Source organism: Eriocheir sinensis, unplaced genomic scaffold, assembly GCF_024679095.1.
Source record: "Eriocheir sinensis breed Jianghai 21 unplaced genomic scaffold, ASM2467909v1 Scaffold877, whole genome shotgun sequence".
Taxonomy (NCBI): domain Eukaryota; kingdom Metazoa; phylum Arthropoda; class Malacostraca; order Decapoda; family Varunidae; genus Eriocheir; species Eriocheir sinensis.
In genome coordinates, this window is record NW_026112249.1 from 128428 (window position 1) to 140333 (window position 11906).

The 11906-nt window shown below is 49.4% G+C and overlaps 1 protein-coding gene across 2 annotated transcripts in view; it reads right to left on the reverse strand.

Annotated features, from left to right (window-relative positions):
* Positions 1 to 422, reverse strand: part of LOC126994793 (plasma membrane calcium-transporting ATPase 2-like) — a 38118-nt gene extending 37696 nt beyond the window's left edge. For both annotated transcript variants that reach the window (XM_050854065.1, XM_050854064.1), the window contains exon 1: positions 290 to 422. In XM_050854065.1, coding sequence (XP_050710022.1) covers positions 290 to 410 — 121 coding nt within the window. In that variant the 5' untranslated portion in view covers positions 411 to 422. The remainder of the gene's footprint in view (positions 1 to 289) is intronic.
* Positions 423 to 11906: the final 11484 nt, after the last annotated feature.

Sequence of the window (11906 nt, forward strand, 5' to 3'; positions counted from 1 at the left end):
GTCAAAAAAACATTAAAAAAGTTCAGCAAAAAAAGCTCAAAGGTCACAAAGGGAGGAGAGGAGGGAGGAGTAGAGGAGAAGAGAGGGAGGGGGAGGGAAGGGGAGGGGGAAGAGGAAGGGGGATAGAAGGGGAGGGGGGTAGAAAGACCTGAGAAGAGGGAGGGGGGATAAAGAGGGAGAGCAGAGGATAGGAGGGAAAAGAAGAAAGGGAAGATGAGGAGGAGGAGGATAGAATAGGAGGGGAGGGGGGAAGGGTAGAGGGTGAAGGGGGGCAAGGGGGGGCACTGACCTGAGAAAAGGAAGGGGTCTTGGTCTGGGGTCTTGGTCACGTGATCGCTCTCCCCGGTCAGCGAAGACTCATCCACCTTGAGGTCAGAGCCTTGGATCAGCAGCCCGTCAGCAGGAAGCATGTCCCCGTACTTGATCTGAGGAGGAGGAGGCGGAGGAGGAGGTAGAGGAGGAGGAAAGGAAAAGAGAAGAGGAAGAGAAGGAGGAGGAGGAGGAGGAGGAGGAGGAGGAGGAGGAGGAGGTAAAGAGTAGGTGTGGGAGAAAGAGGATGGAAAAAGGGGTTAAGAGGGGTGAGGAAATGGGAAAAGAGGAGATAGAGTAGGAGGAAAGGAAAAGAGGAGGAGGAAGAGGAGGAGGAGGAGGAGGAGGTTAAGAGGAGGTATGGGGAAGAAGAGGGTGGAGGAAGAAGTTAGGAAGTAAGGGGAGGAAGGGTGGACGAAGAGGAGGTGGAGAAGAAGAAAGAGGAGGAGGAAGGTAACAGAGGAAGGGAGGAGGAACGAAAAAGAAGGTAAAGAGAACGGAAGAGTATTAGTAAGAGTTGGAGGAAGAGGAGAAGAAGGAAGAGGAGGAGGTTAGCAACGGCAGGAAGAAGAGGAAAAAGAAGAGGACGAAAAGAGGAAGTGAGGACAAACAAGAGGAGAAGGAGGAGGAGGTTAGCAACGGCAGGAAGAAGAGGAAAAAGAAGAGGACGAAAAGAGGAAGTGAGGACAAACAAGAGGAAGAGGAAGAGGAAAAAACATTAGCCATTATCCTTTCTATTCCTAATTTTATCCTTTCTTTTTACACTCCCTTTATCTCTCAACCTTTTCCTCCCTCTTCCCTTCTCCCCATCACCATCCCTCTTCCTCCCTCCCCCTTCCCTTCACCTCCAAACCCTTTCCCTCCCAATATCTCTCACCCTTTCCCTCCCTCTTCCCTTCTCCCCATCACCATCCCTCTTCCTCCCTCCCCCTTCCCTTCACCTCCCTTCACACTCGTTTCCTGACCCTCCTAGGCTAAGGTCACGACCCCCGCTCGCTCCGGCTAGAGTGTTCACCGTGATTCAGTGATTCAGTGTTAACCGTGATCCCTTGATTTAGTGTTAACCGTGATACAGTGATTCAGTGTTAACCGCTATTCCGTGATTCAGTGTTAACCGTGATTCAGTGATTTAGTGTTAACCGTGATTCCTTGATTTAGTGTTAACCGCTATTCCGTGATTCAGTGTTAACCGCGACTCTGTGATTCGGTGTTAACCGCGATACCGTGATTCAGTGTTAACCGTGATTCCGTAATTCAGTGCTCACCGTGATTCCTCTATTTACTGTTAACCGTGATTCCGTGAATTAGTGTTCACCAAGTGTGTTGTGCAATCTTTATACGCCATCGAGGACTTTAACTGTAGTTGATATTACTTGAAGAGGTTGGACATCGCTCATCGGTAACTTCATCGTCGCTTCACTGCCTAGCAGACATCACCGCCGCTGTGGAACGCTAAGTGTCATAATTCTACTGCTTCCCGTACCTGTCACAGGGTAACAAAGTAAAGTATTTCAACAACAGCACACACATTGTTTAATTATAAACCCGAGTGATACATTTACACACTTATTACAGAGAGTATTTTATTTATTTTATTACTATAGTAAACGGTCAGATCACAACTCACTGTATTTTCTTGTTCATTACCAATCGTTCCTGAACCCCGCCCTATTTATTCCCAGGGGTATAATTACTCCCGGTACCGCCCGTTAAGTCTGAAATTTTCCGGGATTAGTGAGGTCGGCTAATCTTTTCACCGGCACTCCCTCACCAAGACAGTCAGGTGTTCACACACCCGCCCATATCCCACAGCCACCGAGGGCTTAACGAAGGAAACCACCCGGCACTCCTTAAATAATCCTAATCAACACAGGTATTTCTATTTCTATTTTAATCACCTTCCCTACTCCTCCTTCTCCGCCCAAACCCATATTTCCTCCTCCGCCTCCTCCTTTAACCATTTCCTCCTCCTCTAACTATTTCCTCCTCCTCCTCCTCCTTTGTGCTCCTTTGTGTTCCTTTAACTAAACAAGCCTCTCTACCGTCCAACTAATTACCCCCGCGGGACTCGACCCGACCCCTACCTAACTCCTTCCAGGTGTTCAGTTGAGCTCCTTCCTGGTATTCAGCAAGCCACCCACGCGGTTTCTAAATATATCATAACTAAAGTTTCTTGCTACAGAAAAAAGAAAAGAAAAAAGGAATTGTAACCATGCCCAAATATTTCACTTGCGGTAATTGTTCGCAGAAATTTGCCACGATCCACTTTCAACTCAGCGAGTCTAAATGTAAACATTGTGTCTTGGACTCGCGTATCCAAGCACTTAGCTCGATTAACGATGAGCTGAAACGCTCAAATGTATTGATATGGGAAGTTGTGACTTCTTTCCCCGCCCTTCCTACTCCAGCTTCCTCCTCCTTAAACTCATATTCTGACGTTCTGACCCAATTACATACCTCCTCCTCCTCCTCTGCCTCGCCTGAACCCGCCTCCATCCTTACTATTCCTTCCGCCCCATCCACCTCCCTTGCTACCTCATCCACTCCCACTCCCTCTTCTCCCTCCACCACCCTTGACTCCTCCCCTATCCTCATCACCACTCCATCTTCCCCTTCCACCTCCAACACGATCTCCTCTGCCTCGCCTCAACCACCCCACTCCTCTGCAACGCCTGAACCCGCCGCCACCCCTACCATTCCTTCTATCCCATCCACCTCCCTTGCTACCTCATCCACTCCCACTCCCTCTTCTCCCTCCAACACCCTTGACTCCTCCCCTATCCTCATCACCACTCCATCTTCCCCTTCCACCTTCAACACGATCTCCTCTGCCACGCCTGAACCCGCCGCCACCCTTACCATTCCTTCTACTCCATCCACCTCCCTTCCTACCCCATCCACCTCCATCCACAGTACCACTCCCCTTTCTCCCGCTCTCCCTTCCTCTCCCTCCAACACCCTTGACTCCTCCCCTATCCTCATCACCACTCCATCCTCCACTTCCACCTCCAACACGAACTCAACCTCCGCCTCCTCCTCCACTTCTGATACCACATCTCCTTCCTCCACACCTCACCCTCCACCCTTCCCCCAACCACCCACTACTATCACCACCACCACTTCCAAACCCACCTTAGCCCGCGCTCCCTCTTGTACCTCGCGCCCTTCCAGAAGAAATCACAAGACCATTCTACCAGCTGTCACTTGTACGAACCAGACGCTGTTTCCTGGTATGGGCAAACTAACTACTAGAGTCAATTTAGTTGGAGACAGTGTGGTGAGAGGCCAACTTACGGAGTTTTGCGGTCGGAATACGTTGACACGGCAGCGTTTCTGTACCCCAGAGCCAAACTGGACGATATTGAATCAGCTGTCGATGCAGTTTCAGTCGTCAAAGTAACGGCCTCGTGTTCAGGAGGACACGCGAGTCTCGCCCGCCCCGCCTGGTGCTGTTCGTTGATTTTTCAGCCGCCGAGTGAAAACTACCCATGCTGTCCATGCTGTCCAGAAGACCAACGGACCCGGACTCTAGATCATTCAATCAAAAAAATGAGCTCTGGGAGCATGCCATGCCAATGGTGCCTGCGCCATATATACCATTGCGCCAGAACGGGCTGGGCCGACCATCAGAATTGGACGGAATGAAGGGAAGCCTTGGACCATCACTCCACCGGGAAGAAGCGCAATAGGCAGCAATAAAAAAACAAAAAAAAAAAAAATGCGAAGGACGGCACAGTGTATCTGATCCATGCGGGAACCAACGACCTTCAGTCAACTCAAATTCAGGACCTGTTAGCAAAATACCGTCAAGTCATTCGGAAATACAAGACCAAGTCCCCTCACATCATCGTCTCTGGAATTCTACCGAGAGTCAATACGTTCGCCGGATACAACAACAGTAAAGCGTACGGCGTCAACACTAGTCTAAAGCAGTTATGTAACGATGAAGGCGTAGGGTTCATGAACGCCTGGCATCATTTCAACCAGCGCCCAGATTTGTTTTGGGAGGACGGACTCCACTTGAACGAGGTTGGTTCGGCGCGGCTAGGAAGGCTCCTGAACGATGCAGTTGAAAGCTTCTCGAAAAGCTATTCAAAAAACTGGAGGCGAGGGCAAGGCAAAGGCAACCCTTGATCAACCGAACCGTAGCGTCGATGCGGCTTGCAAGAAACTGTGTAACCAACGACGCCTCCGACAAGCGAACTCATTCAACACGACGCGGCCAAACCAGTAGTCACATTTCCATTTTGTACACAAATGCACGCAGTCTATTACCCAAAAAGGACGAAATTAGGGCGTATATTGCAACTGAGAAACCAGATGTGGTAGCCATCACAGAGACTTGGGCCAACTCTGCACATCTAGTATCTGAACTGTCATTTCCCGGGTACGAAAGCTTCCAAAAAAATCGAATGCACAAGAAAGGAGGAGGAATAATTTGCTACGTAAAAAGTACGCTCCTTGCCATAAAAATAGACAAACAGGACGCAGAGAATTACGACTCCGTCTATGTGGAAATAACTGCGAATAATAAGAAACTAACACTTGCGACCGTATACAGGCCTCCAAAACAACAGGCAGCCGATGACACTGCCCTGTACGAAGAGCTTCACTCTTTAACACAAAGTAAAGAAGCAATAATAATTGGGGACTTTAATTATTGCCCTAACATTGACTGGGGACAATTGACTGGAGATCAAGAGGGTAACAGGCTTATAGAAATGGTGGAGGATTCGTTCCTCACTCAAGTTGTAACTCAACCAACAAGAGAAAACAATCTGCTGGATCTGGTATTAGTAAGCGACCCCGACCTCATTCGCGACTGTGAAGTTGGTGAAAAAATTAACGGTTGCGATCACCACTTAATCCGTTTCAATGTCAACATAAGTCACAAACTCGTAGACAATCCGTCAGTGATACCAGACTACAAAAAAGCAAATTTCAACCTAGCCCGTGAGCTGCTTCCCTCTGCGACCTGGGACCAACTTCACCTAACCGACAATACAATCGACAACGTGTGGAACAACTTCAAAGATAAGCTTTTGGGAGTAGAAAAGGCTACAATGCCGACGAAAACCAGGCGAGTAAATGGTGCCGTAGATCCACCGTGGATGACCAGAGAAATAAAAAGGGCGGTAAACTTAAAAAAAAGGAATTATAACCTAATGAAAGAGAATGACACGGCCGAAGCCCGTACTCAGTACCACAACAGCCTCAGAGCTTGTCGCACCCTTATTCGGAGTAGTAAACGCAACTACGAAAAACAAATAGCGCGTGACATCAAGACAAACTCAAAAAAATTCTTCACATACATCAGATCGAAAAAGAAAGTAAAATCAATATTGGTCCCCTGACAGACGAGACTGGAGCTGCAACTCAGGACAGTAAACAGATGGCCAGAATCCTCAACAGTAACTTCGCATCCGTACTCACAGTCGAGAACATCGAAACCATGCCCGAGAACCCTGACCAGCCGAGGGGAATCACGCCCCTGAAAATTGACTCAATATGCGACTAAGAAGTGAGAAAGTATCTGTATAAACTCTACACGAACAAGTCAACAGGACCTGACGGTTTGTCCCCGCGGTTATTAAAAGAGCTTAAACAACAAATACTTCAGCCACTCACCAACATATTCAACCAGTCTGTTCAATTGAAAAAGGTCCCGGAAGACTGGAAGATGGCGAACGTAACACCAATTTTCAAAAAAGGAGACAAAAGCGTTGCATTAAACTACAGGCCCATAAGTTTGACATCAGTGGCAGGAAAAATACTTGAAAAGATTATTAGAGACAAACTTGTTAAGTTTCTAGAAGACAATAATGTAATCTCCGACACCCAGCATGGCTTCAGAAACAAGCGCTCCTGCCTAACGAATTTATTAGACTTCTTCCAAGGTATATATAAGAACTGGGATGCCCACATCCCCAGTGATGTTATATACCTGGACTTTCAGAAAGCCTTCGACAAGGTACCGCACGAGCGACTCCTTAAGAAACTGCACTCGGCGGGCATTGGAGCCAATCTGATCGCGTGGATAAGAGATTGGCTCACCGACAGAAAACAACGAGTACTACTCAACGGACAGCCTTCCGATTGGCTTCCAGTCACTAGTGGAGTGCCTCAAGGGTCAGTGCTGGGACCCATTCTCTTCATCATATATATCAACGACCTCGAAGCAGGACTGAAATCCACAATATCGAAATTTGCTGATGACACTAAGGTGGGGGGAAAGGCCCTCACAAAGACCGACTGCGAAATCATTCAGAAAGACCTCAGTCACATTATCGAATGGTCGGAAAAATGGCAAATGTCCTTTAATGTTGACAAATGCAAAGTCATGCACATTGGGTCCAGAAATAGTAACCACACATACATCATGAATGGGAGACCTCTGCAAGTGATGCAGGAGGAAAAGGATCTTGGAGTCACTATCAGCAGTGACCTGAAACACGCGAATCACTGTAAAAAAGCATACAACAAAGCCAACACTATGCTCGGGTTCATAGCGAGGAACTTCGAGTGTAAACGCCAGACGTGATGCTATCCTTGTATAATTCCATGGTAAGACCGCACCTCGAGTATGCAGTACAGTTCTGGTCTCCTAATTACAGAAAGGACATTGATTTACTGGAAAGGATTCAGCGACGCGCCACGAAAATGATACCAACCTTAAGGGCTCAACCGTACGAGGAACGACTCAAGCGACTCAATCTCTTTACATACTAGCAAAGACGCCTACGAGGAGATATGATTCAAGTCTTCAAGTATCTGAAAAAATTCAATAACGTCGATTACTCCAATTTCTTTGAATTGCAAACCAACCTAAGAACTAGAAATAACGGTTTACCCATTCAGTCTAGTCGATGTAACACAGACATCGGAAGGAGTTTCTTTTCAAACCGAGTCATCCGTCACTGGAACAATCTTCCTTCAGAAGTAGTAAATGCGAATACTATCAACTCCTTCAAATATAGAATCGACCGTCACTTCGCTGCGTCGGGAGTAAACTGAATATTGAGTTGCTTTCATCTGCTCCTCAATATCGAGGTGCTTTCATCTGCTCCTCAATGTCGAGGTGCTTTCATCTGCTCCCCAGGCCCCAGGCTGTCGAGCAGATTAAATCACCAAAGCGGGCAACCTCGTAATGAGCCAATAGGCTTTCTGTTGCCTGCGTTTCCATGTTTCCATGTTTCCAAACCCTTTCCCTCCCAATATCTCTCACCCTTTCCCTCCCTCTTCCCTTCTCCCCATCACCATCCCTCTTCCTACCTCCCCCTTCCCTTCACCTCCAAACCCTTTCCCTCCCAATATCTCTCACCCTTTCCCTCCCCTCTTCCCCTCTCCCCATCACCATCCCTCTTCCTCCCTCCCCTTTCCCTTCACCTCCAAACCCTTCCCTCGCAATATCTCTCACCCTTTCCTTCCCTCTTCCTCCACCCACATCCCCTCTACTTCCCCCTCACCTCCCCCTTACCTGGCAGATTTCCCCCCCCAGGATGTCGGAGTTGGGGACCGGGATCATGCTGCGGGACCTCACCACCGAGAAGGCGTGCTTGGTCTCGATCCTCGTCTGCATCCCCCGTAATTGCCTCTCCTTTCTGCGGCGGTGTGGTGGTGGTGGTGGTGGTGGTGGTGGTGAAAAAAGAGTGATGAGAGTAAAGAGATTGTGATATTGCAATTGATATTGTGGCCAAACTCTACGGTAAAGATGTATCAGATTTCATTGTCATTGTTGTCCCGTAGTATAGTCCGTTTGCTTCGAGTTGACCCCAGAAGCCCCGCCTCCTGTCCTGTTACTAACTCCACCTAAATATGTGGGATTGGCTGGCTAGGGAAGTGGGAGGTGCAGTGCACTACGTCAAAGTTTGTTTGGTGACAAGCGTGAGGGTAGGAAGGTGGACAGCAGCACGGAGGTCAAGGCCGCAGGCTCTCCCTCGAACCTCGGGACTAGCAACCCAACCCAACCCATCACACACACACACACACACACACACACACACACACGGCCCGGTAGCTCAGGGGTAGAGCGTCTGGCTCACACCCAGAAGGACCGGGGTTCGATTCCCCGGTCGGGTGAAGATAAGTTGGGTTTATCTTCTTTCATGTGTAGCCCCTGTTCACCTAGCAGTGAGTAGGTACGCGACGTCAGGCAAGGAGTTGTGACCTCGTTGTCGCGGTGTGTTGTGTGTGAGTGGTCTCAGTCCTACCCAAAGATCGGTACTACGAGCTCTGTGCTCTTCCATAGGGAAACGGCTGGCTGTCTCGAGAGAGACCCGCAGCAGACCAAGAGGTGAATTACACACACGGTAGCTCAGTGGATAGAGCGTCTCCCTCACAACCAGAAGGACCGGGGGTCGATTCCCCGGCCGGGGACACAATTATGAAAACCACCCACACCACTTACAACACCAACTCCTAACAACACCCTGAAACTACCTTAACACAATTTAGCACAACATCCAAATATTTAACCTCTTAACCGCATGCAAGGTGGCCGCCAACCGTCTGTCTACTTCTACTGTCCTTCGCTTTCTACTTGCCCTTCCTCTTCCACCCCCCCTCTCTTCTTCCCCCTCCTTTTCTAGAAAAAAAGGAGGGGCTTCTGGGTTCAACCCGAGGTAGTTTTTGTTGCAGTAGTAGTAGTAGTAGTCGTATCATTACTGATACGATGATAAAAGAAGTGCAGTGGATGACATGTACAACAATAACATAATGTCCGGACAATAAGAAGCGAAAATATAAGATACACGACAGTAATAGTGCCACCAGAGGCTTCCCGCAACTTGGAGGTCACCTCGTGGCCAGCTCCTTTCCTTCACCAGAGGCTTCCCGCAACTTGGAGGTCACCTCGTGGCCAGCTCCTTTCCTTCACCAGAGGCTTCCCGCAACTCGGAGGTCACCTCGTGGCCAGCTCCTTTCCTTCACCAGAGGCTTCCCCAACTCAGGAGGTCACCTCGTGGCCAGCTCCTTTACTTCACCAGAGGCTTCCGCAAACTGGAGGTCACCTCGTGGCCAGCTCCTTTACTTCACCAGAGGCTTCCTGCAACTCGAGGTCACCCCGTGGCTGCTCCTTCCACCTTCACCAGAGGCTTCCCGCAACTCGGAGGTCACCTCGTGGCCAGCTCCTTTCCTTCACCAGAGGCTTCCCGCAACTCGGAGGTCACCTCGTGGCCAGCTCCTTTCCTTCACCAGAGGCTTCCCGCAACTCGGAGGTCACCTCGTGGCCAGCTCCTTTACTTCACCAGAGGCTTCCCGCAACTCAGGAGGTCTCATGTCGCCAGCTCCTTTCCTTCCTGAGGCTTCCCGCAACTCAGGTCACCTCGTGGCCAGCTTCCTTGTCCGTCAGGCAATCAGGTAATGAACAGCGTTGCAGTGCCGTCCCAGGTGTCTGTAGGGCGCTGGTGAGCCTCAGGCCTCGGAACTCTTCCACTCAGCGATCTTGGCACGTGCATGGAGTGTTAGGCACTTTCACTGCGTCTCAGCAGTGCTACATGCAGGGGTTCGCTTAATCGCTCGATTTGGACCCCATACAGCTTCTGCTTCAGAGATCCTCGAGGTGGCAGGTCCTCAGGGCCTGCAAGCGATCTAATGAATCTATGAGGGTCATGCAGCCATGCTGCAGTAAAGCGTACAAAGCAGTGGAGGGCGTGGCGTGGGCAGTCACTGCTGAGGCCTCGCCCTGATGGGAGACGTCACTCGTCCGCAGCCATTGTACCGTTGGAGTGGCTTCCTCTCCACCTCGAGGTCGCGCCTCACCTGCTGCTTCATTTCCCTCACCAGAGGCTTCCTCCACCTCGGAGGTCTTCGCCTCGCCTGCCTGCTTCCTTTTCCTCACTAGGGGTTCTTCCTCCCTCGGGGTCACCTCGCCTGCTACTGTGTTCCCCTCACCAGAGGTTCCTCCACCTCGGAGGGTCTGCCTCGCTCTGCTCTTCATTTCCCTCTGCAGAGGCTTCGCCTCCACCTCAGGGTAGCCTCGCCCTGCTGCTTCATTCCCTCTCACCAGAGGTTCACCTCCTGGAGGTCGCCTCGCCTCTTTCTTCATTTCCCTCACAGAGGGTTCCTCCACCTCGGAGGTCTGCCTCTGCCTGCTGCTTCATTTTCCCTCACTCCAGAGGGTTCCTTCCACCTCGGATGGCCTGCTCCTGCCTGCCTGCTGCTTCATTTCCCTCACCAGAGGGTTCCTCCACCTCAGAGGTCGCCTCCTGCCTCTTTCTTCATTTCCCTCACTGGAGGGTTTCACTGCACTCCACCTCGAGGTCGCCTCGCCTGCTGCTCTCCATTTCCCTCACCAGGCTTCCTCTGGGGGAATCTGTGTGTGTGTGTGTGTGTGTGTGTGTGTGTGTGTGTGTGTGTGTGTGTTTGAGAGAGAGAGAGAGAGAGAGAGAGAAAGAAGGAATGTTGGATTGATAGATAAATCAACTCATTTATCCCTCTATACAATGATCCATCTATCCACTATCTACCTCCATACAATCTGTTTATCTACCTGCCTATCTACCAAATCGGGAAGATAGAAAAATGAATTGATAAAGATTACTGATGATTAAATAATGAGTAGCTAATAATGGATGGGTGGATAAACAAATGACTTAATTAATCATGTAACTATTTAATTATAGAGAGAGGAAAAGAGAAAGGGAGAAAAATAGAGAGGGAGAGAAACAGAGAGGGAGAGAAACAGAGGAAGAGAAATGGAGAGGGAGAGAAAGAGAGGGAGAGAAACAGAGAGGGAGAGACACAGAGAGGAAGAGAAATAGAGAGGGAGAGAAACAGAGAGGGAGAGAAACAGAGAAGGAGAGAAACAGAGAGGGAGAGAAACAGAGAGGGAGAGAAACAGAGACGGATAGAAACAGAGGAGAGAAACAGAGAGGGAGAGAAAAAGAGATGGATAGAAATAGAGAGGTAGAGAAACAGAGAGCGAGAGAAATAGAGGGAGAGAAACAGGAGAGGAGAGAAACAGAGAGGAGAGAAACAGAGAGGAAGAGAAATAGAGAGGGAGAAAACAGAGGGAGAGAAACAGAGAGGGAGAGAAACAGAGAGGAAGAGAAACAAACTGAAACACAGACAGACACACAGACAAACAGACAGATAGACGGAGACACAAACACACAGACAGACAGATAGTTATATATATATATATAGAGAGAGAGAGAGAGAGAGAGAGAGAGAGAGAGAGAGAGAGAGAGAGAGAGAGAGTATAACGATAGTCTTGTTATGCATAATGAATCACAAATCGCAACTCATGGGATATCTTTTATTTCACGGCCGCAGTAAATCAAGAATAATCACAGAAATGCTTCCCTCATAAGACTATTTTTTTAGCGGACAACAGCTGTCTTCAAAGGTAATGGGCAGGGGGCGCGAGACATGCAATCACAAGGGATGGTTGAATTTCTTATGTCACACCCACCACGGACCTATAACCCCGTGTCTTTTCGGGAGTTTGTGCGTGCAGGTTTGTGCTGTCTAATGCTAGGCGCCATGACTCGCCTCCTGGGGTCTCGAGGGGGAGATTTAGCAGCGTGAGTCTGCTTGGAAAATAGCAGGGAACGAGCCACTCTGACAGCGCGTCGAGTCGTGACACTTTGATTCTT